Consider the following 26,496-nt stretch of genomic DNA (forward strand, 5'->3'; position numbering starts at 1 on the left):
AGTCTGCTACACAAGTCAGCCCTTTTGATATCTAACAACTAAAGCGACAATAAGAATTTTTGTGCAGTAAGGAAGCCGGGATTCCAGCTGGGAAGCCAAAAGGGGTTCCCAACACGTCCTTGCAGTTAAAGATTGTCAGAAATTGGGGGAGTGGAGGTGTTAAATGCGTCACACTACTCTTCTTCACAGTTTCCTAAGCTTGGCAGGCCCCCCACCCCCCGCCCCGGCTTCTGGTAAAGGATCTAGTCTTCAGTCTTCCGGAGGGTCTTTTCTAGAGTTGCCAAAAGGCAGAATTGCGCTGCAGGCGGAGGGTGGCCAAATTTCTTCCTGCTCCTTCGTTTTTTTCCCTTTCTCCTCTTTTCATCCCATTCCAGTCCTTCAGAAACTGTACATTTCAGGCGTGCAGAAGGATATGCCCTCCGTGCTCACCCCCCCGCAATCCTTGAGCTGTTCCGCAGGTGCGATTCTGAACTGCGCCCCCACCCCGCCAACACACCCGTTATCTGCAAGTCCGCAGCACCGCGCGTGTGGAGATGGAGGTTGAACTGAAACGCGTTAAGTTCTTGGACGTGTTTATTTGCTTCTTGTCATCACACCTGCTAATGTCACTGAGCCCGAAGCGTGACCCCTCCTCTAAGCCGAAACATGCGGGACCAGAGGCAAAGACCCTGCGGCTTGTGGCGAACTTTAGGGATCACGTACGCCCCCCACCCTTCCCGCCACAGGGGAGCGCAGGGAAGCCTCCTGGCCCCTGCAGCCAGAGCCTCTAACACCCTTGGGGTGTCAAATGCCCTGGGGGAAACGAGGAGCAAGGTGGTCTGAAATGCGGCAGGCGGAGCCTACCTGGGCAGCGGTCCCGGCAAGGCCCCATATCCCCTCTGCCTTACTTCTACTGGGTGGGTGTCACGAGGCAGCCGAGGTGGGGGCGACAATTCCTGCCCCGCCGGGAAAGCATGGCTATGACTGAGCCTTAAAACCCTGTCCTTTGCAACCCAGCTCCGGACAAGAGAATCTCCAGGTGAGGGGCAAATGAACATATCTGTGAACCAAGTGAGACTGGCAATGAGATGGAAGAAGTGGAAAGAGAGGAAAGGTGAGGGGTTTGAAAAGGAGGAGGGGAAGAGAAGCCCAGGAAATCCCGGCACTGGAATCAGCCAGATCGACCAAGGAATGGGAGAGAGCCATCCCAAGTTGGGGCTCGAGTACTCGGTGACATCTTGGAGCGGTGGACAGAGGAAGGGTCTGCGTGGGGCCCAGGAGGACCCAGGAAGTCTGCGAGAACAATGGACGCCTGTGCGGAGGGCCGGGAGTGGGAGACAGTGTGGGCGGCGGCAGCGGACGGCTGGGGCTCGGGGAACGATCTTGCTGTGGGTGCAGGCCTGGCGCGGGCAGGGGCAGGGGTAGGGGCGCGGGCTCCGAACGGCCGGCGCGCGTGTGGTCAGCCCTGCGGTCCTCCCGCAGCTGGGCGCGGGCCGCCAGGGCTCGGCCTCCGGCTCATTCAGAGGCGGTTCTCGCCGACCATTGGCTGCTGCTGCTGTGGTGGGGCGGGGCTCCGCGGCCCGGAAAAAATGTAACTGCGTAAAAAAGTCCTCGCCTGGGTGACGGATGCTCAAAAGTTCAGAAGTTTTCCCAATGCTTCCTTAAGCGGCCGGCGCGCGAGAGACTGAAAAAAAGGTGACGCGGGGCCCGGGAAGGCGGCCGGCGCGCTGCCCCCCGCCCCTGGTATTTGGCCGCCTTCGCCGGCGGCTCAGGGCAGAGTCTCCTGGAAGGCGCAGGCAGTGTGGCGAGAAGGGCGCCTTCTTGTTTTTATAGTTTTGACTGTTCTGCCGTTTTCGCCTGGAAGTTGCTCCGCGGGTTCCTCCAAGGCCGTTTGCCGCGTCCACGTCCGGCCCTCTTCCCTAGCACGGACCCCGAAGTGGCCCGAGGCGCCCCAAGAGCTCGATCAAGCGCAGGCAGAGGCCGCGCGCGGCCGGCGGCTTCGGGAGGCGGCGGCGGCCGAGCCCGACTCAGCGCGGCGGCCCGGCACCAGCTCTGTGGGGCCCGGACTCGGACTGGGCAGCCGGCGCGGCGTGGCCGGCCTAGGGAGGGTGGGGGGCGGCGGGAGGCGCGGGGCGGCGGCGGCGAGCGGGGGCCATGCAGGCGCGCTACTCCGTGTCCAGCCCCAACTCCCTGGGAGTGGTGCCCTACCTTGGCGGAGAGCAGAGCTACTACCGCGCCGCGGCGGCGGCGGCCGGGGGCGGCTACACAGCCATGCCGGCCCCCATGAGCGTGTACTCGCACCCGGCGCACGCCGAGCAGTACCCGGGCGGCATGGCCCGCGCTTATGGGCCCTACACGCCGCAGCCACAGCCCAAGGACATGGTGAAGCCACCCTATAGCTACATCGCGCTCATCACCATGGCTATCCAGAACGCCCCGGACAAGAAGATCACCCTCAACGGCATCTACCAGTTCATCATGGACCGCTTCCCTTTCTATCGGGACAATAAACAAGGCTGGCAGAACAGCATTCGTCACAACCTCTCCCTGAACGAGTGCTTCGTCAAGGTGCCCCGCGACGACAAGAAACCCGGCAAGGGCAGCTACTGGACGCTGGACCCGGACTCGTACAACATGTTCGAGAACGGCAGCTTCCTCCGGCGACGGCGGCGCTTCAAGAAGAAGGACGCGGTGAAGGACAAGGAGGAGAAGGACCGGCTGCACCTCAAGGAGCCGCCGCCGCCGCAGCCGGGTCGCCAGCCCCCGCCCGCGCCGCCGGAGCAGGCCGACGGCGCCGCGCCCGGACCGCAGCCGCCGCCAGTGCGCATTCAGGACATCAAAACCGAGAACGGTACGTGCCCCTCGCCGCCCCAGCCCCTGTCCCCAGCCGCCGCCCTGGGCAGCGGCAGCGCCGCCGCGGTGCCCAAAATCGAAAGCCCCGACAGCAGTAGCAGCAGCCTGTCGAGTGGGAGCAGCCCCCCGGGCAGCCTGCCTTCCGCGCGGCCACTGAGCCTGGACGGCGCGGAGCCCGCGCAGCCGCCGCCGCCCGCCCAGCCCGCGCCGCCTCCGCCGCACCACAGTCAGGGCTTCAGCGTGGACAACATCATGACATCGCTTCGGGGGTCGCCGCAGGGTGCGGCCGCGGAGCTCAGCTCAGGCCTCCTGGCCTCGGCAGCCGGGTCCTCGCGCTCCGGCATCGCACCCCCGCTGGCGCTTGGCGCCTACTCGCCTGGCCAGAGCTCTCTCTACAGCTCCCCCTGCAGCCAGAGCTCCAGCGCCGGCAGCTCTGGCGGGGGCAGCGGCGGAGGGGGCGGCGGCGGCGGCGGCGCGGCGGGCGCCGGAACCTACCACTGCAACCTGCAGGCCATGAGCCTGTACGCGGCCGGAGAGCGCGGCGGCCACTTGCAGGGCGCGCCGGGGGGCGCGGGCGGCTCGGCGGTGGACGACCCCCTGCCCGACTACTCTCTGCCCCCAGTCACCAGCAGCAGCTCCTCGTCCCTGAGTCACGGCGGCGGGGGCCAGGAGACCGGCCACCACCCTGCGGCCCACCAAGGCCGCCTCACCTCGTGGTACCTGAACCAGGCGGGCGGAGACCTGGGCCACTTGGCGAGCGCGGCGGCGGCGGCGGCGGCCGCGGGCTATCCGGGCCAGCAGCAGAACTTCCACTCTGTGCGGGAGATGTTCGAGTCACAGAGGATCGGCTTGAACAACTCTCCGGTGAACGGGAATAGTAGCTGTCAGATGGCCTTCCCTTCCAGCCAGTCTCTGTACCGCACGTCCGGGGCTTTCGTCTACGACTGTAGCAAGTTTTGACACCCCCGAACCCCCCTCCAGAGTCGGACTGAATGGAACCCTAAAGCAGGAACAGCCAAAAGAACCATCAATGCAAAATCGAAACCAAAAAAAAGAAGAAAAAGAAATCCAATTAAAAACAAAAAACAAAAAAACCTTGAAAAACATTCACCAAACCAGCGAACAGAATCCCTCCAAAAATTCAACTCACCAGCACAAAGAAAATTATTTTCTTAAAAGATTCAGAGCCACCTTCACTTTGCCTTATCTAAATAAACAAAACAGTAAACTATTTTGTACAGAGACAGCAAAATCATGGTTTATTAAAGGACAGTGTTACTCCAGATAACACGTAAGTTTCTTCTTGCTTTTCAGAGATCACGCTTTTCTCCCTTCTCTCCCATTTCCCTGCCCTTCTTTTTCCTCCACCTCTCACCTGTAAGATATTTTATCCTATGTTGAAAGGAGGGGGAAAGTCCCCATATATGAAAATCGCTTTCTTTTTATTCATGGACTTGTTTTAAAATGTAAATTGCAACATAGTAATTTATTTTTAATTTGTAGTTGGATGTCGTGGACCAAACGCCAGAAAGTGTTTCCAAAACCTGACGTTAAATTGCCTGAAACTTTAAATTGTGCTTTTTTTTTTCATTATAAAAAGGGAAACTGTATTAATCTTATTCTATCATCTTTTTTTCCTTTTTGTTGAACATATTCATTGTTTGTTTATTAATAAATTACCATTCAGTTTGAATGAGAACTATATGTCTGGATACTTTAATACAGCCGTAATTATTATAAGAAAAAAGATTTCAGATTGAAAGACTAGAAATGACCTATTCTCCAAAAAGCTGAAAAATGGAGGAACCCTGTGACTATTCCTTGTCAAACTTCACATGAAAGTCTCTTTTTGTTTAGATTTTTTTTCCTGCAGCATCTTCTGCAAAATGTACTATATAGTCAGCTTGCTTTGTGGCTAGTCAAAAGATATTTTCCTAAACAGATCTGAGTTGGCATATACACAAATATATTTTTTTTCAGTAAGGACAGACCATGATCTGAAAGTTCTAAGCCCATGAATCAGCAGTGGTGTTACCACAGTGATACCTGTGTGAATGTGAATGTGCCTCCAGATATACACAAATTAATATTTGGCTTGTGTAGCACATAAAAAATCGTGATTCTATTATACATCCCCATGAGCCAAATGCTGGATAGATATTTCGCCTATTAATTTCACTACTTTATAAGAGGAAAAATAAACCAGTTTTTAAATGTATATATTTAACTCATTCACATTTACAATCTTTCATGTGTTACATAGAAGGGTTGATTTTTAAAACTATATATATACATATACATATATATATACACACACATATATATGTGTGTGTATATATATATATATACACTGTGGGTTGGAAAGGGATATTTAATCTTTGGGAAACTATTTTAGAAGATATGTTTGTAGAACAATTATTTTTTGAAAAAGATTTAAAGCAATAAGAAGGAAGGAGAGAAGAGCAGAACATTTTAGTCTAGGGTGGTTTCTTTTCAATCCATTTTCTCTTGTTAATTTACAGTTAAACCTAGGGGGCAACCCAGATTGACCCTCCCCCTTTGTAAATAACCCAGGAAATGTAATAAATTCATTATCTTAGGGTGATCTGCCCTGTCAATCAGACTTTGGAGAGATGGAGATTTGATTACAGACATTCAGGGCCTTTCAGTTTGTTTTCGAGATAATACAGTTTCCTCCTATCTGCCGCTCCTATCTAGAGGCAACACTTAGCAGTAATTGCTATTGCTTGTTGTCAAAATTTGATCATTGTTAAAGGATTGCTGCAAATAAATACACTCTAATTTCAGTCAAAACCTGCTTTACGTGGCCTCTGATTTGCTGGGTCTCCTCGCTCAGAGTCGTAACCTAATAGCTAAGGAAGAGCGCAGCGGCCCAGGGCGCGGGTGTCTCTCCGGGTCAGGCCGGCTGAGACTCGCCTGACTGCTGCGTTTATACCTCCGCTTGGCTGTCTCAGCCCGTGGCGCTGGCGCTGCGTCGGGTTACCCACTTGGGGTGGGCGGTGAAGGAAAAGAATCCACTGCCAGACCTCGTAGAGTTCGTGCGTTGGTCCACTTTTGGGAGCCGACCGTGGAGCCAGGATTTGCGGACAAAAGGTCCGGTGGCTGGAGCTGGGTTGTCTAGGCCCAGATGGGAAGCGGCAGCAGGTGACCAACGGAATGGCCCCGTCCGCTCGGACGGGTGACCTATCCCAAGGCCGGTCAGCTCCGGCAGCCGAGACCGTGACTTTCTCGACTTGCCTGATGCAACGTTTTGGAATGGGGACTTGGCGAGGGTAGACCTGTGGCCCACCCGGGGCTTTCCTGCTTGGGCGTTTCTCCGCGGCCCTGGTGTTGCCGGGTCGCTCCTGGCCCGACGCCGGCCTCCGGGACGCCGCTCCCGGACGGGAACGCTCTGCAGCTAATTAGTTGTAATTACCCGCCGCGGCCTGGGCCCGGCTTCTGTTTGTGTTTGGAGCTCCTTCCTCTATCCCCCCAACCCCCAACCCCTGCCCCCCCCCCCCCCCCCCCCCCCGCCGCCTCCAGTCCCCGGATTCTCGCTCTTCTCCCTGCTGCCTCTCCCCCGAAATCAGTTGTTTGGGGGCTAAAAGAGTCCGCGGAGACCTCTCGTTAGGTGTGATGGATTAATCACAGGTTGGGTCGTGGGTGCCTGGAAGATCGGGCTGAACAGAAAATGGCAAAGAGCAGGGCTGTGTGTGGAGGGACGAGGGTTGCGAAGCCAGGAGGAGCGCTTTCGGGCCCTCGCCGCCTGGGCCCGCGGAGCCGCGGGAAAGCAGCTTGTCCCGCTCATCCCGCACCTCCGCCTCGCGCCACCTGGCCCACTCTGCTCCCTTTTTATACTATTCTCTCGCCGCCTTTGTTTTGAAGACACACGTGTGTTTAGGTGCTCAGCCGGGTTGGAAAGGTCACAGGCACTCCATTGCTCTCGGGTGACAACGCGACCCGCGCCAGCCCGCAGCCTCGGCAGCCGCACGATTTGAGGGACAACTTCCAACCCTCCCCGCCTGGGCCTGGTCGCGCCGGACCTGCCTGGGCCGGCGCGTGGGTCCCAGGCGGCCTCCCCGGCTGGGCTGCGTCCTCGCGCGGCTTTTGGGGTCGGTTTACAGAGGCCACAAATCATTTGGCGGTGGCCGGCGCGGGGAGTCGCTGGGCCTAAGGGACGCAAGAGATATGCAAAGCGAGCAGCGGGTTCGGCGCGTTCGGGGTCCACGTGCTCGCACCCCTCTGCCGCTCCTTGGGCCTGGGCTTTACGGCCAGAGCACGTCGCGGCCGCTGCCAGCCCTGGGCCTACCCCAGCCTGGCTCTTGAGAGCTTGACCGCGAGGTTCCGAGGGGTGGGCTGCGGGACAGTGGGGTAGGCGCTGTGGGTCGGAGGCGCGGTCCCGGGGCACCTCGGCCTGCGCGGGAGCCGCCTTGCCGGGGTGAGCACGGCGTGGAGAGGGGAGGGTGGTTGTCGGGGGCAGAACCCGCTCTCCCGACTGGGGACCCTGCCCCACCACGCCAGAATGCGGAGTGGGCAGCGGCACCCCTCGCTCTTCCTTCTTGGGGCCCGAATTCCTGAGGCTGAAGAAGGTAACACGCATGAGTGCAGTGCTTGGGCTTCTGCGGCTGTGAAGAGCTCCTCTCCTAAACTCCTGGGAGTGTTTACACACTTGCTCGGGGGACAAGCTTCTTAGCAATCATTCTTGCCCTCTTCTAGTGCAACGTTTGAAAATCAGGCAGGGAAGACATGTGTGTCTAGGAAGGTGTCTGTGTTATTCATATGTAGTTATTTCTATGGGAGTTGCCTAAGTAGTAGTTCAGAAACTGTGTTTGAGTGCAAGGTCAGAAGTTCTGCTAATTATTCTGATTTTTTAAACCATATAGGTAATGTTTTCTATTCTCAACACATGTGCTTTTGGCTTCTCATCCAATTTAAGAGAAAACAACTATGGCTGACCTTATTGAATCTGGGAGAACTACTTATTCCTTAGTGGTTTGCAGGTTTGATTTGCACTTTTTCAGCAATAAGGATATTTTTTTCTGTAAAATATTCTAAGAGAAACTTCTTGCTATTTTACCTAACAGACAGTACATTTTGAAATTAGCCTTGGACATAAGGCAGGATCTAGTGGTCGGGGACTTGGCGAATTTTGAAGTGAACCTCTGTAGAAAGCTTTGGGATAGTATTTTGTCCTTTATGTAGCAGTGGGTGCATTTATTTGCTTAGCGATTTATACAGCGAGCAAGTAAATGCCAGCATGTTACATGCCATATAAAAACTTGCATTTTGGCGTATTGCGTATGTGGTAGGAACATGTACTATTTTCCAGGGCTATGTAGTTAGCAGAGCTTTTTTGACCAGACTGCATACAAACAAGCATGCATTTTACAATTTATCATTCTACACAGTTTGTGTCATTAATAATCGATGTTTGCAGAGGAATAAGACTCAATTGTGCTGGTGGTCTGTAAGCTCTTGGCTATTTCCTACAGGGGTCAGAAATAAGGGTCAGGAAACAAGAGTGCCTTATAGCCCTCTCAGGCTCCCCTGAACTCAGATAGGTAAAGAAGAGACATAGGACCTTTTCTCTCCCATCCTATTCTCTAGGGAGCGGGTCTCAGTTTTAAGATGGAGGGCCTTTAGTTTTGTTCTTCATGGTCCAAGGTTCCAGAGAGGCCCTGACCCTTCTGCAGGTCCAGGCTGCCTGGCCAGGCTGCCCAAGAGGGACTGGAGGCATCTGTGGAGCCCGGTCTTGGACACTCAGATCTGTGTTCTCCCCAGCTGTTAGTGGTACTGGAAATAAGGGTGGTTGGAACAACGGTTTCTTTCTACCCTCACTCCACATCTTATAGCTCCTGGAGAGAGACCCCCTTTGCTTCTGAGCCCAGTTCTCCCTACTGGATCCTGCCGGCTATCCCAGGGTCTTCTCTTTAGATTCCTCTCAACTCTTCTCAGAGTGGGTTCATGAAACCATTAGCCCTTCCCATCGGGTCATAAACAAATGTCGTGTTAAGTGCAAGATTGATTGTGGCCATGTAATAAAGCTGGCCAGGCAGGTTAGATTCTGTGCGGACAGTCATTCTTTAGCTAAGCAGAGAGTTTTGGAGGGAGGCAGGCAAAAAAGGGACCAAGAGACTATGTCATAGTCCTCACTCCACCAAGTTGTGGGGTGTGGGGGAGCAGAGGATGGAGAAGCCTTAAGCTCAGGAGAGCTCCCAAAAATTAAGACCTAGTTTATTCAGACAGTGGTCACAATGGCATTAAAAACAAAACAAACAAAACTGCTGAGATTTGCTATGGGGCCCTAAATGTCAGCTTCAGACACCCTACTTTTCTGAAAGCTCCTATTTCAATTTATAAGGAGGCTGAGAGGGTCTTTGAAAGGAGCTTTTATTAATGGCATTTTCACTCGCACTTAAACAGAAAGTCTTCCTTTACTATTTGGGTTCTACATTCATAACTGGACTTGTGTGACCTGATACCTCCTTTGCCCTGTCTCTCCCTTTCTGAGTGTGAATCCAACTTAATCATTAAGTTTTTCATTGAGTTCTATGTGTCTTTGTACCTCTGTCTCTCTCTTTGTCACTTTCTCCCGTGCCTTCCTCCCAGGCCTTTTTAAAAGGCCTTGGGGGCCCCAAAGTTTCTCCGAGATGTCTCCCAGCTTGAGCTACCTACCCAGTGGCAAGTATGCTCAGGCTCTGAGCCCTCTGGGTGATGGGCCACATGGGACCCTGACCTGGAGCACACACTCAGGCCTTGGACAGAGCTGGGGCCACATGTGAGCAGGACTGGCAGGTTCTAGGTCTGAGTCCAGTTGGAAAAGGAGCAATAGTTGATTAAATGAATTCCAGTTCAAAAATCCATTCAGAAGAATGAAAGCCCCTTCTCGACGACATTCTCAATGTGATTAGGAGTGGAAAATTGAGCAAAATGTACCATGTCCGCCTTACTGGAAACCAAAATATGGTGCAGAGAGCATGAGGCTTGACTTAAGACCTTTGTCGTGCTCCTTTCCCATCTTACCATGGCTCCAAAGAAAACCTCTGTTTTATTTTATTTTTTATTGTTTACTTGATTTTTTCCCTCACTGATTTCAAATTTGTGGCATATTGAGCATATTATAGGAGATGCAGTAGGATCTGGAATTCCCTTACATATAGGCCTGAGTCTGTCTTCAGGACAGGAGAGAGTGGTGGAGCTCTCATGGGGAGACATCTTAGAGGAGAGGCTGGTCTGAGTGGTCCTCAGAGAGGGCCTGACACTGCTTCCTGCTCAGAGTCTACCCATCTGGAGTCTGGAGGGTGACTCTGAAAACCTGAAGGGTGCTTCCATAGGCCTCTTTCCTCTTCCAGACAGCACCTGCCTCTATTCTCCCAAAGAACATCTCTTTTCACTGGTCTCCCCTTGGGTTCCTCCAAGCCCACTGGTCAGCACTGCCCGTCATTTGTATGAAACTGCCTATCTTTTCCCTTAGCTGTGTGTATTCCCAGGAAGGAGACTGGGTGGGCTGCTCATTTGCCCCCTAAGTCAACACAGCTTGGTGCTACTTGGGTGGGCACGGAAGTGCAATTTGTGAGCCCATGGGGTGAGCAGCGGGCTGGCAGCCAGGGCCAGGTGGTGGGGCATCTCCATTGACCTGCGTGGTGGAACCCCTGGCAGGGCCTAGGGACAGGGCTTGGAGGGGTCTCAGAACTGGAGGTTGGGGAATGAAGAAGTCTGAGGGAAGGCTTTGAGGTTGATTTAGATTGAGAGATGAGAGAGAGACAGAGAAACACACAAATGGAAGCAGAAGGGAGAGGGAGAGAATAAGAAATGGAAGACAGGCACCCTCCCTCCCCCATTACCTACCCTAGGGAAAAAGCAGGAAAACCAACATATTTAGCACCATTAACTCTTAAGGCCTCCGCATTTCCTTCGGTATAAAAGCAGGTCATTGGTCCCGGAGGCTATACCGGGGGTCTTGTTAATGGTAGAGATGTGCAAACAGGTCAGAGTTGAGGAGCAAGTGTTTAGATGGCAATGGGACTCTTAAAAACCTGCCATTGGAGGAAAAATGAAAACTGTTCTCTGAGCTGAGCAAAATCTGCACTCAAGAAGGTGCTCAGTGGGGGCCCCTGTCCTCGGAGACCCGTGCGCCAGGGACCGCGTTGAGGGGCCCCATAGTCCCCAAATCAGGCTCGTTCTGCAGCGCCAGGGTTCGCGCTCGGGTGGGGCCATGGGGTCTCTTTGCAGCACCGTCACCCCAGAAAACAGATGGCCTTCCTTGCCCTTCCAAAGAGGATTTCTACTATCACCCACAGAGGACTCACACGGACAGTGGAAGATGGGCTTGGCAGCTGGCCGCTCCAGTGACGGCGAGAACAGTGTTGTGGGCTAACCCGGGGTGGAAGGGTGTGAGCGTCCCCGAGCCTCTGCCGGAAGTGTCCCGGGAGATCCCGAAGTGGGACGCGGAGACCCCATCGTTGTTCCCAGAGCCGATGGCTGCCTAGGTGCTAGAAATTCTGAGAAACTCGAGGAGTGATGTCCTAGGTCACCTGTCCAGGCTTCCTGTGCGCCCACTCCCACTCTGATTCCAGGGACTATCCAGGGGGTGCAGGGCGGTTGCTTACAGTGCATTTGCCCACTAAGAAATGTGCCATTGCTCTGCATTTGCGGGCCCCCTCCGGGACCGGCCTGCTCACGGGTTCAGTCCCCAGGAAAGAGTCCGTGGAGCATGGGGACCCGGGGTGCCGCCAGGATTGCGCCTCCTCCCTCCCCGGCGCTGCGGGGGGTGGTGTGTGTGTGTGTGTGTGTGGTGGTGGTGGGGGAAGTGGCACAACAGGAAAGCCTGTCCAGAAGGCCCTTCCCAGGCGGCTTCCTCGCCATAAAAAGCCAGACTCCAGCCGAGGTCCTGACCCCTTCCAAATATACATTCCCTTGCCCGCGGCCCGCCACTCCGGCCCAGGCCTCAGGCTGCGCGGCTTCCTCAGAGGCTGGCCCGCGCCCAGCGCCTCGCGTCACAGTGGCGGGGGTCAGGGGAGCCCCAATTTCAGTTGCCTCCCCCAGTTCACCAACCCCGCAAGCTCTAGCGCCTTGGGTCTTAGGCTTCCAAACGCCCGTTTCCGTGTGCACACTGGCGCATTAGCGAAGCCAGGGCCGCGAAAAGGAGGGTGTTCTTAAGGACAGCTCTCCATCACCTCCTCAGCTCCCACCCGTGTTCGCGGGTTGGGGAGCGCGAGGCCGCGAACCCCCGGACATGTGCACGGGGTCGAGCCCACTCAGGTCTGGGCGGAGGAAGCTAAGCCGGCGCATGCGCACGCGCGCGGCGCCGTTCGGTCCCGCAGTCCGCCACCCCAGCAACCCACCTTCCCTGTGTCCCGGCGGAAGCTTGGAGGTCCGGAGTTGAGCCGCGCCAGAGGTTGCAGAGCTAGTGAGCCGAGTACGCAAGCCAGCCTAGGCCTGAGCAACCGCCGTCTGGACCCTTTAGTACCTTGCATAGTGGGTGCGCTCACAGACGGGCACATGGCCCCGAATTCAGAGATCAAAAGGGCAGCTGAGACGGGGCGTCCGCTGTGTGTGATCTCTGACCCTGGAGGAAGGGCGGGAGCTGGGGAGTAGGTGGTGGGGCTGGGGTCAGGCTGTGGTCGTCGCCCTCGCGGCAGAGAGAGACACTCTGGCTGAGGAAACGGGTGAGGGTGGGGGTGGGGCCGTGCCGTCGTATTCGTAACCGAGGCCTTGGAAAGGTCTCTGGAGAAAGAGCGCACTCCGGGAGGGCCAGGCGGTGGTGAGGGTGAGCCCCAGGCGGCCGGCGGGAAGCACCGTAGGTCGGGCCTGGGGGCGGCAGTGGCAACCTCACAGGCCGGGGAAAGTGACGTGACTAGAGACCCAATGACAAGCCCCTGAAAATGTGCTCGACGCTTCGGAGTTTTCGCGGGGCAGAGAGCGAGGTTGGGAGGTCGCTGGGAGCCCTGGCCTGGGGCGTGCTTGGGGTAGGGCAGCAGCGCCCCCTGCGTCTCCATGAAGAAATCAGGCCCAGACCAGTGAGCTCCAAAAGGAAGCCGTGGATGGTGGGAAAACCCCCGACTGCGGAGGGTGGGTCAGCACCCAGAGCAGCTTTGTGTCGCAGTTGTCACTCCCATTTGTGAAGTTTCGCGGCACCACCAGTTACTAAAGCCCACGATTTTGGGAGAGGTGTAGGTGGATGTTGGGACATTTTGATCTGTTTGTAAGATAGGCGCGCGCGCGCGCTCACGATCTTTTTGTAAAACCCGGGTGGGAGTTCTCCGCACCCCTTTCTCGCATACCATACACAGATCGATCGCGCAAGGCTGCGGCACAGGTTGTGAAAAATGGATGACGTGTGGGCTTGGATTTATGGGGATCTATGCTAAAACTGAGAGTACCCGGTTGAAATTCCCAAATACAAACAAGGTGCCTGGGACGCTTTCTTGGGGTTTAGAAAGTAATTTGTAAACTGCGTTTAAGGTTATTTGAAATGAAAATTTCCAGCTGGGAGCTTTAAGAACACAAGGCAAGTTTCATTTGCCAGCAGTCGACCAACCGGCGAGCCGGGGTTCTATGGAATTTTGGTGGTTGGTGTTGGTAAGGCGATTAAAAACCAAGAGGAGCCTGATGCATTTTTGCACTGGTTTACTGGCGCACAATGGTAGACTTGAAATCCAGTTCCTGAGGAGCCATCTTGAGGGGAACTTTATCTAGCATTTCAGCACTTCCGTTAAAGGTCCCACAGCCGGCACTGCACGCCTTCACCCCTAAACAGCTGGAGGGGTGTGTCAGGTTTATTTCGCGGGGCCTTGCTGCCTCCCAATTCCTTAAAGACAAAGGGCAGCCGACACAGCCCAGAAGACGGTCTGGCAGGCTGGTCTGATGGAAAGGGAGGGAGGTCCTGGGTGGCCCAGGTATCCATACATCTTGCTGTCATCTGGGGGCACAAATGTGGTGTTTGACTGCTTGGGTATTATGGGTACTGCTTGGGTACAGAAAGTTTGACTTTCTTAGTTTTCACTAAAAGATAAAAAATCAAGGTGGAAGATATTTTATCATAATTAAACTGAATAGCCAAAGCTGGCAGAGCAGGAAAAAGGGGAGAAAAAGAAGTTCAGTGAAATGGAGTTGAGATTTAAGATGGAAGACGCTTTTTAATAATTGTCTTGAAGGATGTCCAAGTGAAATTCAGAGCACAGAAAGAACAGAGATACTCAGGCAAATCTGTGCTCTTGTTCACCCTTTAAACGGTGGGAGACCAGGAAGCCAAATGAGCCAACCCCCTCTCCCCAGTTGAAGATTCCGGAATACAGAGAAGATGCAACCAAAAATACTTTTGCATCCTTCCGAAACTGATGCTCCAGGCCATTTGGGAAGAATAATTTAACATTATAACTCTACATCAGTCCCATTAAACCCTTGCCTAGAATCTCTCGTGATCCTTTTTAAGGAGCTTATTACGGTTTGGGGATAACAAGCCTCAAAACACTGAAGTGCATAGGGCCACTGCAAGCATAGAATGGCCTCTGCCTGGGTGTGGGATGAGGTGAAGGTTCAGGGGGTCACAGGAGAAGAGGGGAGGTGCCTGTCCATCAGGGTCAAGGCTAAGGGGAATGTGTGTTAATATGTTTATTTGTGAGATTTGTAAGGGTATGTGTGTGGCTGTGTGTTGGTGATAGCAGGTTCGTGAATTGTGTTTTCAAGCCTTTGTGAGTGAATACGTGTGTGTGAGACTGTTTTGTGTGACAGTGCGTGAGCTGGCGTGTTGTAGGTGTGTATCTGTATTTGTGTGCGTGTGTGTGTTTAGATGTGTATATCTGGATGTGTGGCAATGTGTGTGACTATGTACTTGTGAGTGCGAGTGTGCCCACCAGCCCTCTCAGTCCTGGAGCCCGGCCTTCCAGAGCCATCTGTTTCCAATTAGCAGCATCCCGATTGGGAGAAGGCCTGTCCTGGGGCAGCTTCTGAGAACCGGGTGGGCCCGCTCAAGCCGCCCCAGTTCTGCTCCATCGAAGCTGAGGCTGCCCCTGGCCAGCATACTCTTGTAGCAACTCAGGCAGCCACACAAAGAGCCCTCTTTCCTGCCGCCAGCCGTTGGAGCCTGGGTCCTCCCCCAGATCATAAACCTGCCGGTGAGGACATTCACAAATAGTTCACCCGCATTCACACGAGCATGTGCAAAGGCTGGAATTCCATTCGCTATAAAGTTTTATTTTATTTTCCTTGGAGAGGGAGGGAGGGGGGAAAAGAAGAGTCCTGACCTAATTTATTCTAGGGCAAAATATTGTATTTCATGCAGAAGTATACACCTGTACACAAATCTTTGCTTGCTGCTTGTGGGTTCCACACATTTGTGTGTCCACCTGCCTTAGCCTGCCTTAATACACTTAGTACAGCCATGAGTTTATGGCTCAGGAGCACATGCCTGTGGTGAAAACCGGGCCTCCTAAATGATGCACTCAGTGAAAAATGGATCCAGTGATCTGAGGCCCAGGGTAAACCTCTTTATTATAATTTTTAATTAACACTGATGGAGTTCAACTGTACAATGTCTGACATATATTAAACACTTCATATAAATTGGTTAAATGATTAAATCAAAATTAGATTTTTAAAAAAGTGATCTAGCACTGAGAAGTGGTTGGAAGTAAGTATTGTGTGAAAGATTCTAGACCACAAGGAAAGGCATGGGCTCAGAGACCTCTGGGTAACTCAGGGGCTTTGGCATGGAATGTTCCAACAATATTTACTTACCTTCAAGTTTCTTCTTCTGGCCCCCCTCTATTTCTCAAGACTTCTTTTGAGATGGTGGGAGCCCCGTGGGTTCTAATTATAGTCAGCAGAGACCGGAGGGGGTGTGAATGCCTCCTTTCTTCAGGAACTGGGTTTCCAGATCCGCTGGATAGAGTGGCTTATTGTCACCAGAAGGGGGAAAGAAATGTCCCAGGCAGGGACTTTAGGAGAAGGCTCAGGCAAAAGGCAGGCTCAGGCGCAGCAGGGGCCTACCCGCAGGGGTTCTCTCAAAAGGGAGGGAGGCCTAAAGGAAGCTATTTCACTCCGAGGCAAAAATTTGGGTATTTTTGTTTGGGGGCTCTTATAGCTGCTTTTATACCTCAGGAAAAACACCGACATCGACTCTGCTAATGCTAGTTCATAGAAAGGCCATTTTTAATAAGAAAAGATTAAAACAATTTGAAAGCCCCACAATTTCAGTTGTCTAATGACATAATTTCAAGTACAGTGAACGTGTGATTAAAACATCTTGTTGATTTCACAAAACCATTCAGAAGAGGCCTCGACAAAAGAAAATTGGGCCGAACCCCGAAGTGCCACGTCCCGGCTGCTACAAACCTCTGCGGCCCGGGATCCTAACGGCGGGGACAAGGCGCAGTGGCCGCGAGGGTCAGCAGGGAACCCGCCGGATTCTCGCGCCCCTCCCGGGTTCACACCTGCGGCCCCGCACCAGCTGATTCCAAGCGGGGACCCACCACAGGCGCGCAGGGGCGGCGCGGGCGTCCGCGGCCGGGCTCAGGCGTTGGGGTTGTTTCTCATGAGCTCCACGTCGGCGTCCACCATCTCCCTCACCAGCTCCTGGGACCCGAGACACAGGGGGTGGGCGGTGAGGGAGGAGTTTCTGCCACTCTCTCCGGGTGACACCCCCACCCCCTGTGGCGCGCCCAGAGAGGCCTCCGCCACCCTCCCTCCACCCTACCCGCCTCCACCCGCCCCCTTCTAGCCCTCCAGACCTGGGGCACCTCGGGCGCCAAGCGGGCCCGGAGCGCTGGTGCTCCGGGCGCCTTGCTGCCTCGCCGGGCCGGCCGCCCCTCCGGCTGGGCCCGCTTCGGCCCAGCCCGGCAGCGAGCGGGCCAGCGGAGTCCAGCACCCGTAAAGAAAGGCACTTACATCAAAAGCGACCCGGGGTTTCCAGCTCAGCTTCTGTTTCGCTTTGGTGCAATCTCCTTGCAGAAAGTCCTGGGAGGGGAGGGAAAGATAAAGCTGACGTGGGTCGGGGGCGGCCGGGGCCCGAGTCGCAGGGAGCCCCCCACCCTCCCGCTGCTGTCAGTGGGCGAACTCTTGAGGCACACGTCTCCCCGTTTCCCTGCTTTCGGTCCCTGCCGGGCACGCTCAGTGCAGCTCCCCAGCCGTAAATCTTGCGAAGGTCGCGTTTAAGAAGGCGCCGCACAGACCCGTGAGGATCGTGACAGCGGTGCCGTCCCCAGCTCACCCAGCCACCTCCTCCTGTCCACCCCTCCCCTCCGGCGCGTCCCATGGACGCTTAATGACTTTTTTTTTTTTTTTTTTTTAAACATTAAGTTGTCAGGGACGCTACTGTGAGAACTGTTTCGAATTACTGCACTTCTCAGGCAAGAAGAGGAGTAAATGAGAAGACGCCCGCGGTCGCCCACGCGCGCCGCGCCGCCGCCGCGTTCCTCTCCCACTGCAGGGCGGGCGGCCGGGGGCCCCACGCCGCTGCGCACCGACTCTCCCCCAGGCTCCGCGGCGCGGGGGTGCCCGGTCCGCAGCGGGCAGGCGCGCAGGGCTGGCTGACCCGGCCCTCCGCCGCGGGGAGCTGGGTGCCCCCTAACGGAGCCCTAGCTAAATCTGGGCCCGCAGAGCAGTTCTTTCCGGGCTTGGCTTAGAGCTTCCCCGACCCGCGGGCGGCTCACAACTGCCGTCCAGCACACGCACAGGCGCATAAAACGAAACTGAAGTTTCACTAAGGGATCCTCGCCCTTACTGTCCAGGGGCACGATACACCGTATTTTCTATTCTGTTCTGTTCTATCCCCTTCCTTAGAAAATAGTGATCTCGGCCCACTTACTTCATTCACCTCAAGATCCACTAATCCGTTGCAACTAGAGCTCCAGAGAGCAAGCACCCTGCGGCTTCTTCAGCTCGGTAGCACTCAGTCTTCTGCCCAGTGTTCCCTAACCGCTCTGATGGAAGATCAAGTTAATTTTTAAACGAACCTCCAGCTCCTGTTCAGGAAGCTCAAGCTGTCATTTGCTTGATCCTTGACTTTCTCATCCTATCTGATAGGGCCTTTGTGTGTGTGTGTGTGTGTGTGTGTGTGTGTGTGTAGCCAATAACTCAGGTAGAGTCTGCCCTGCTCAGCTGGGCAGACATGGAACCGCTTTTAGGAGAGTTTCCATCCATTAGAGAGACTTCCTTAAGAAGGAAACTGTCTAAAAGAAAAGCTACAGGAGAACATTAATCCTGCACCTCAGCCCTCACTCACCCATTTCTTATTACAGGTCGCTGAAGACTGATTTAGAAGAAAATTGGGATGATTTGAAAAAAGGGAGGAAAGAAAGGAGGGAGAGAGGGAGGAAAGAAAGAAGAAAGGAAGGAAGAAAAAGGAAAGACACATAACTTTGAAACAGACCATTTGGGGGGGGGTGAGATAAACATTTAGCTTTTCCCTGTACGAATGTATTCATCAAATAGTACACAAGATGAGTCCTTAAAACGGAAGGATGTGAAGGCAGTAAGACAGCCAGCCCAAGTACCCAATTGAGAAGCTATTCTAGTTACACACCATATTAAAGAATGACCTAAAACTGGTTACATCGAGTGAAAGGAACAGATAATGAAACTACAACGAAGCCTGCCCCAGTGATTTTCTTCAGATTCCCTGAAAGGTGGCAGGCATACGGCATTTATGCTGGGAAAGGCCACCAGGGGCTGAGCAGGACCCAGGGTGCTCACCTTCACTGCTAAGACTTCCATATCAAAGGGTGTCTGGGTGCTACTTCTGAAGGAACAGTAGTCCTGCCTCTTCTCTCTGTCACTTCCCGAGGTTCCAGTTACCCATGCTCAGCTGGGTTCAGAGCAGGCAACCAGTCAGAAGGTCAGCAGTAGCCTAACCCTATGCCTGCCTCACGCACCTCCCTCCCTCTCGTCACTAGGTATTTTGTCATCTCACATCATCACAAGAAAAAGGGTAAGTACAGTACAGTAAGATATTTTGAGAGAGTGACACCAATTCACATAACTTTTATTATGGCATACTGTTATAATTGTTCCATTTTATTATTAGTCATTGTTGTTTATCTCTTATGTGCCCAATTTATGAATTAAACTTTATCACAGGTATGTAGTATAGGAAGAGACATAGTGTATACAGGGCTGGGTGCTATCCTAGTTTCAGGCATCCACTGGAGGTGGGGCTTGGGATGGACCCGCCTCGAATCGAGGGGGCTCCTGTACTTAGAGTCATTCTCTAGGAGAGTACAGTCGATGGCCCTCATTCTCCATCATCCATCATTACTTTTTAGGCTTGAATAAATCAAACTCCCAAAGGCTTTGCATTTCACAATACGCTGAAGTACTGATTTCCTCTCCAGGGTGTTAATAATAGTAAAACAAGTTATTTCTGCTGCTCCGAACAGTCCATATACAGGTTCTTCAGGAAAAGTAGGATACAAAAATTAATAACTAGCAATTCAACTTTGCATGGAGCTGGAAATAGAAGTGGAAAAACAAATTCATTTACTTCTCTTTCCTTTCCCTAAATAAACTTGTATATACTTCCACAATACTTCTCTATTTTACTATAAGAGTCATACAAAGATACTCATTCTTTTTCCCCGGAGAGCTGTGCAATGTGGCGTCATGAAGCAACACAGCCCTCCCCCAATTCCATAGCAGTTGCACAGCTCAAAGAGACATGGTTATTGTTTAATCACACAACACTTGCTGTAAATCAACCAGCATTGCATAGGATGCAATTCATGGCTCTGAACTTACAGTTAGCAAAACCCTAAAACCCAGTTTGGCTTCAAGTGATCTCAGTAGGCTTGGGAAAGGGAGCTTTGTATTGTAATTATGTTTCCTGTATTTTTCTACAAGTAGCTCATAATATAAAAACAACTAGGGAACTACAATTAAGGAAAAAGAAAAATGGTTTTCAAAAGCTTCGAAACAGACCTTGCTACCATACACTGTAAAAGTATTTCATTGAAACCAGAGACGCACCCAGTTAAACTTCCCAATTTAGTTTTGAGCCCAACTCCTACATTCCAGTCTAGCAGCTTACTTTAACCTTCTGCCAAGGCTCTGTCTCCCTGAAATTTAATTAGACCAAGAGACCTTGTGAAGGAAAAGGATGAGGTTCCATCAAAACAAAGCAGCAGCTCTCTACGCCAGCTGCTACTGAGCTAACATCTAGACTAGTCCATGCGCCTGTGCTCCAGTCAACTTCAAGGGAAAGATTAGGGACATCCCCGCTTATTTTACACTTCGCTTCTCCTGAAGGACTTTCTTACTTCTTTCTGTCGTGTCCTTTTGAGGAAAGAGACAGTAAATTGTTCAGGCTGCAGGGTTTGGGGACACAGGACCGACGAACTTCCAGGGTGGTGTGGGGAAAGTGTGGCACGGGAGTACACAGGACTCTGGAATAACAGCACGGACATAGGAACACTTCTTTAAATAAAGCTTCCGCCAGCATGAAGAGAAACCGGACTGTGGAAGCTGGACTCTGACAAAGACATCAGGAATTAACTGCTCGGCTCACAGGACTGTGTAGAGCAATGGAGGGGGGCAGATAAGGTCACAATATAGTTTCCTTTTACATTTCACAAACCCTCTCCACTAGGGCGTGATCAGCTCCTGAGGACGAGAGAGAAGAATGATTCATCTATTTTGTTCTTTTCTTCTTTTTTTGACAGTTCAGTTCCTTCTTTATTTATAGGCTCAAAGTCATAGTGTGACAACAGGGGCAAGAACTGATTAAAGAGAGGATTTTATGTAAAGTTTCCAAAATGGACTTTGTGCACTGGGTGGTCTGGAACTTTTCTTTAAAAAAAGAGACAATAAAGCTCTGGGAAAAATTTAAAGCATTTCTATGTGAATATGACATTTCCTGAACTCTGGCTTCTGGTGTCTTCACTGTTTCCATTGCTATTCCTTAGGTGAGCTATACAGTTTCAACATGTGATTTATTATTGTCAAATTCAATTAGGTTTAGCTGAGCATTTTACAGCAGCAAAACAGCATGAGCAAAGAGAACGTGCATGTCCTGATGCCTGGAGCCCCCTTAATTTTTCTCGGACTCCCTGACTACCGTTGACTCGTCAGACCTTTTGGAGCTGTCCTCTGACAGTGGCTCTGTCTAGGCATAAACCCTACAGGCCCAATGCCAATGGCCCGAGTTACAAACAGCAGCATGGTAGGAGGGCATGTTTTGCTGCAGCAATTTTTCAGGCTTTCCTGGCTTATGTTCTTGTTATAGTGAACTGATAAAGGGCCAGACTAAATCCTGGAAAAGTCATTAAGCCAGTTCCTGAGCCCACAGTAGTTAACATAAAATCCAGAAAAGTAGAGACCATGCTGTGCCATTATCTTCTACTATAACTATAGTTCCCTTTCCTCAAATCTCCTGGGTGCCTTTTTTAAAATCTCGATCAAGATAACAACACATCTTTAAATTACACTCCTTAGTTTTCTTTCCTCCCCCTCCCTGCAATCTTTTTTTAATTTTGATCATTATTTAATACATTAAATGCCTTTAACACCCACTCATCTTCTCTAAAATCACTGTGGGGAATGCTATTAAATAGATCGATCGCACAGGATAATTTTTCAAAGTTCACAAAGTCATGTTCTTTATCTCCCCCTTTTCACTGTGGTTGCCTTGGGAAAATTTTAATATTTATTTCAAATTATGTGTTGGATACCATGTTTCTCAACAGGTCAGCTGTGAGGTTTGCAAAGGACATCTGTTTAGGTGGAGAAACATTTTGAAAGTGTGAGCAGGATGTTGTTAAATTTCTAATGTGCATATTGAAATAAACTGACTCTTGAGTGCTACAAATAAGGAGAAGATGTATGGACAGGGGATGTTAATAAGGAAAATTAAGACGGGCGAAAGCTCTGGTTAGACATCTTCAAGAATTTAAAATATGGAAATGTGAGTAACACTGGGTATTCATTTCTTTCCTTCTACTTTTCAAAAAAAAAAAAAAAAGAAGGCAAAATTGAGGAATAGTTCAGGTTCCAAGGGAATAAAAGAATGAAACAAATTTGGTTCTTGATCTAACTTTATGCTAATGTGGAGTGAGCAGGAAAACTTTACTCTTGGGGAAAAGGCTTCTTTTTAGAAAGAAATACTAAAAGCAAAACAAAACAAAACAAACTTCAGTAAAATGGAAAAAGCTTTAAAGTTGCACAGAATATCCCAGTCAAGATTCAAGACGAGCAGCTGGGAGTCGGTAAGAATGGGAAAAAAAAAGAAACCGAAGAGTTACCCCAGAAAGTTTGCAATATAGTGTGTCTCTTACCAGGCAGTTTAAAAACTCTTACGTGCTCACAAATATATCATTTGATTGAAACCCTTCTGGACAGGGAATGAATCTCGCAGCAGTAAGAAAGGCAACGGCTTTAATAACGGTAACGAACGTTTCCCCCTCTCTTCCCTTTTACTGCTGTATATCAGCACAAATTGAAGTTGAAGCCAGGCCTCTCCTTTAATGACAAGGGGTGATAAGAGACAAGAAGAAAACAGCAGGCTGTCTCGTCTGCTCAGGAAGCCGGACTCAGTGGGACTGTCCATCAGCAGGGGCTGACAGAATGCCGTCAGACCCCAAACAATGCTCGGGCTCAACCTCAGGGAAATTGAGTCAGTCAGCACCGGCTCCGACAGGCGTACTGACAGTAGAGATAAAGTGGCAAAGGGAGCAAAACAGTGTGAGCAGGCCCTGCATTGTGTTCCTGTCCTCAGTTACCCGGGTGGAGGCTGCTGGGAGGCACTTGGCACAGGGTGACACATATGTACCCTAGACTGAAAGCCTGGCAGAGCCCTCACATCATCACCGCTGTCACCCCCACTGGTGGCCTGGCATGTGCCCTGCCTGTTACTTATGGCTCAGGCTGTACTTCAGTGACCTCCTGCTTGGTGCCTGAGGGCGTCTCTAGGATCCTGTGACCCCTCATTGATCCCATTTTTCTGGGTTGGGGGCCACTTAGTTTCCATGGATAGCATTTGTCATTCAGAATCAGGAGCTATCAGGAGCTACTAAACAAGGGAAAGAAATAGATCTGCCCATGGGTATGTCCCAGACACTACTGGAAAAGCATACCTAGCATGGCAGAGCTCTCATGGAAAGTAAATGAGAACATTGTCTTCCTTAGGCGTCCACTTGTATGTCAGTATGGCCTAAGGTGGTAAAAGTAAGCATTCACTGTATTAAGGGAGAACCCAGTTAATGGCATTCATAGTGCAGCCGACATATGGACACGTCTTTTCTACGTGTACTCTAAAAATATGGTTAGCATAAAAAGAGAAATGTCATTAGGCAAAAAGGGTTCTAGAAGACACACTGATAACACAATTGTGTGGGGGAAATACAGGACTTAAACACACCAATTTCCTTTTAAATAGTTTTAAAAAATGCTGTGGACGAAGTCCCTTAAGGCAGACATGCTTGAGACATGTAGAGACGAGGACAGTGGTCCTCTATCCTTCATGGAACGGACACACAGATCCATACAATTCATGCCACGCTGAGGCCCAGCTTCTCCGGCGGCAGGAAGGGAGCAGGGTGCCCTTTCGGCACAGTCCCAACGACTGTCCGGCCATCTGCACCCTCTGGCACCGGGGGCCTGTGCGGCCTCTCCTGTTCCGTCAGGCTTTGAGTGAGCTGAGCAAAGGAAAGCATTTTTTAGAAGCTGTGCCTTATAGCTGTGGGGGAGCTGTCTACTCATGAGTCGGTTGCTTTAAATAAAACCAGCGGTACAATTTGGGGAATGCAGTCTTGCATCACACACATTGATGAGGCCCTATGGCTTTTTGTATCTGTTCTGCACCTATAATTGTAATCTCAGAGTTAATTTTTGCTGTTGCTGTTAGCTTTATGTCTTGATCCCCGGTGCTTACAGGAGTATCAAGCTAGGGAAAGCTAGATTAAGTACTGTAACTGGAGCCCTCTTGGTTCTGATTTCTTCACTGATCTTCACTCTAAGCAGTTGATACGGGGGGCTGACTCACAGTTGTGATGCAGAGCCGCTTAATGAAAGGGAGATAAGATTGTTAGTGACCTCAGCATTCCAGGCTTCAAAGCCAGCACCATCTTCGCTGGAAATTACTGGTTGCTCTTAATAACTGGATCTCGGGTGTGAAGATTTACCCATGCTGGTAGGAGGTGACACAAACCCCGAGGAAAGGAGATAAAGCACCTTTAAGTGGACCGATTAAAGACTGTTGTGACCTAATTGGCAAGTGGCACTCTGGAGCACGAGAAGCAGGCGGCCTTGCTTTTGCCATTTAGTACTTTTTACCCTCAAAGCACTTTACACGCATCAGCTAATTAAATCTCCAGACAATCACATTCAAAATGCAACTCAAGAGATCTTATATCTGTCTCAGGTGGCTGTTTGCTAGCGATGAAAGCATCATACCAAGTATCTGTGGGGATTAAAGCCCAGCTCTGTCCCACAGCTTATCTTCAGCCTGCCTGTGGCTGGGAGACACCTTGCCACTCGAGGAAGGCCGACTAGGGCCACAGGAGACCCCTGATAGCACCAGGGGAAGGTGATTTTCCATCAGCTTGTTGCCTTTCAGTGTAATAGGAAATACGCCCCACCCCATAGAAAGGTCTCTGCCTTCCCTTTGAATAATAGTGCCAAAGAATATGGCCAGTAATACGAATGCCTCCATAATATAGATTTTTTTCCTTTGGGGTTTTTCTTAATTTATATTGTACCACACACCACTCACATTCAAGAAACTCCCTTCAGTAACCCTTCCTTCCTTCTTTCAATTCATCCATCCATTCATCCTTCTCCCAACCAAAATAAAAATTATATGACAGAGTCATTCAAATGTATACACACCTAGATTCCTTCCAACAGTCATTCCCTCAGTAACTTGTTAAGAAACTCTAGGATTAACCAGGCAGCTCACTACATCCAAATTCTTGTTTTTCCATTGTTTCTCTGAGGACTTTCATATTTGAGGAGAAATTAAGACAACTACGAGGACATTTGTTAGTAAGGGTTTTGAGAGGCATGGGGGGAAAAAAAGAGCATTAAGACAGATATTTACCTTTCTATGATTTTTATCTATCCATTCATTTGGTTTCCTATTATCATGGTTAATAGAGAACTTACTAGGCTGCTGCATATGTAACCTGGCAGTCTTTCTTATGTATTTTATAAGAGGAACAGAATCCCATATCCGAACATGTGTGTAGAGACATTTAAACAAATAACTTGATTAATGTCACAAAGCCAGCTAGTGGTAGGGTTCTGGACAAAAAGCCAGCACTCACAATGCTCAGGAGGACAAACTCTCCCTAAAAGTACCACGAGCAATATACTTTATGCTGCATTAATTGAGTGGCACAAAGGTCTCTAAAGAATAAATACTGTATCAACATATGGAAATATCAACCTACTCCAGAGCTGGATGAAAAAGATGAAAGGAGAAGAGTAGATACAGTATGATTCAATGCGTACGACATTCCGGTATCAGCATTCTAATCGATGGTGATAGATATTAGATAGTGGTTATAGGGGAAGAGGATCAACGGGGAAGGTGTGGGAAGAAACTCTTGGGTGATCTTCTCTGTATGATAGGAGCAGAGCAAACATGAGTGCATGTATTTGTCAAAGTAGACCAAAATATATAGTGAAGAGCTGTGCATGTCACTGTATATAACTTAGGTCTCACGAACAAAGGATTCTTTGGCACCACCACCAACACGGAGATATCAGGGCACAGACCTGGCTTGGTATCATGGCTTAACCACATAGCTGTGTGACCTTGGAGGGCAAGTTTCTCAGTGTTTCCGAGCCTCAGATTTTAAACCAGGTGTAAAATGGGGGAAACATCACCTATATTGAAGGGCTGTGAGAATTCAAGATGACATATGGAATGTAGCTAGTACTATTTCTAATTTATTTAACACTGTTAGGGCTAATATTATTGCTTTTATCACTAAGGTATAGGGAAAGCTATCCTTTTAATTTCTTATAGTAACATCATGGATGAAAATGTAATCTTTTTAAAAAAGATTTGATTAAGGGTGCCTGGGTGGTTCAGTGGGTTAAAGCCTCTGCCTTCAGCTCAGGTCATGATCCCAGGGTCCTGGGATTAAGCCCCGCATCAGACTCTCTTCTCGGTAGCAAGCCTGCTTCCCTTCTTCTCTCTCTGCCTGCCTTTCTGTCTACTTGTGATCTCTGTCTGTCAAATAAATAAATAAAATCTTTAAAAAAAATCTGATTAATTAATTAATTAATTAAGAGCACATTGGGGGAGGGGCAGAGGGAGAAGGACAGAGAATCTCAAGCAGCCCCTGTGCTGTGTAGAACTGAAAGCAGCATTTGATCTCATGACCCTGAGCCAAAATCAAGATCTGACGTTCAACTGACAAAAATGTAATTTTTTCAAGTGGGTTGGCTTATAGTGTTTCTTTCATGCTTTCATGTTACTTCAACCTTGCATGTAATCTGACTTCTATTTTTAGATCATTTTTTGAATAATTGTAACCACAATATGCAGGATTTTGTATTCTACTTTTCCCTAATTATTATAAATGTTTCATATGCTCTCGATTGTTTGTTGCCAAATGTTTACAGTGTTAGAGCTGGGAAGTAGCTGTGGACAAGACAAGGCCCTTGCCATGAGCTTATGTTCCAGTCGGGGTAGACAGTCCAGAGTGCAGGAGATGTGAGTAAGAC

The 26,496-nt window shown here is 50.7% G+C and overlaps 2 protein-coding genes across 3 annotated transcripts in view; one reads left to right on the forward strand and one right to left on the reverse strand.

Annotated features, from left to right (window-relative positions):
* The first annotated feature begins 1,598 nt into the window (after positions 1–1,598).
* Positions 1,599–4,750, forward strand: FOXC1 (forkhead box C1). Its single transcript, XM_032861443.1, has one exon. It carries the CDS (start codon positions 2,134–2,136, stop codon positions 3,790–3,792), a length of 1,659 nt encoding a protein of 552 aa, XP_032717334.1. The 5' UTR covers positions 1,599–2,133; the 3' UTR covers positions 3,793–4,750.
* Positions 4,751–15,966: 11,216 nt separating this feature from the next.
* Positions 15,967–26,496, reverse strand: part of GMDS (GDP-mannose 4,6-dehydratase) — a 623,268-nt gene continuing 612,738 nt past the window's right edge. For both annotated transcript variants that reach the window (XM_032861444.1, XM_032861446.1), the window contains 2 exons: positions 16,720–16,788; positions 15,967–16,407 (listed from right to left, as the gene is read on the reverse strand). In XM_032861444.1, coding sequence (XP_032717335.1) covers positions 16,345–16,407; positions 16,720–16,788 — 132 coding nt within the window. In that variant the 3' untranslated portion in view covers positions 15,967–16,344. The remainder of the gene's footprint in view (positions 16,408–16,719; positions 16,789–26,496) is intronic.

This window comes from Lontra canadensis, unplaced genomic scaffold, assembly GCF_010015895.1.
Source record: "Lontra canadensis isolate GAN:19392208 unplaced genomic scaffold, GSC_riverotter_1.0 scaffold21, whole genome shotgun sequence".
In the NCBI taxonomy this organism is placed as follows: Eukaryota; Metazoa; Chordata; class Mammalia; order Carnivora; family Mustelidae; genus Lontra; species Lontra canadensis.

Excerpts from the sequence above, each read along its gene's own strand:
- FOXC1 (XM_032861443.1), top strand. The coding sequence starts at position 2,134 with ATGCAGGCGCGCTACTCCGTGTCCAGCCCCAACTCCCTGGGAGTGGTG.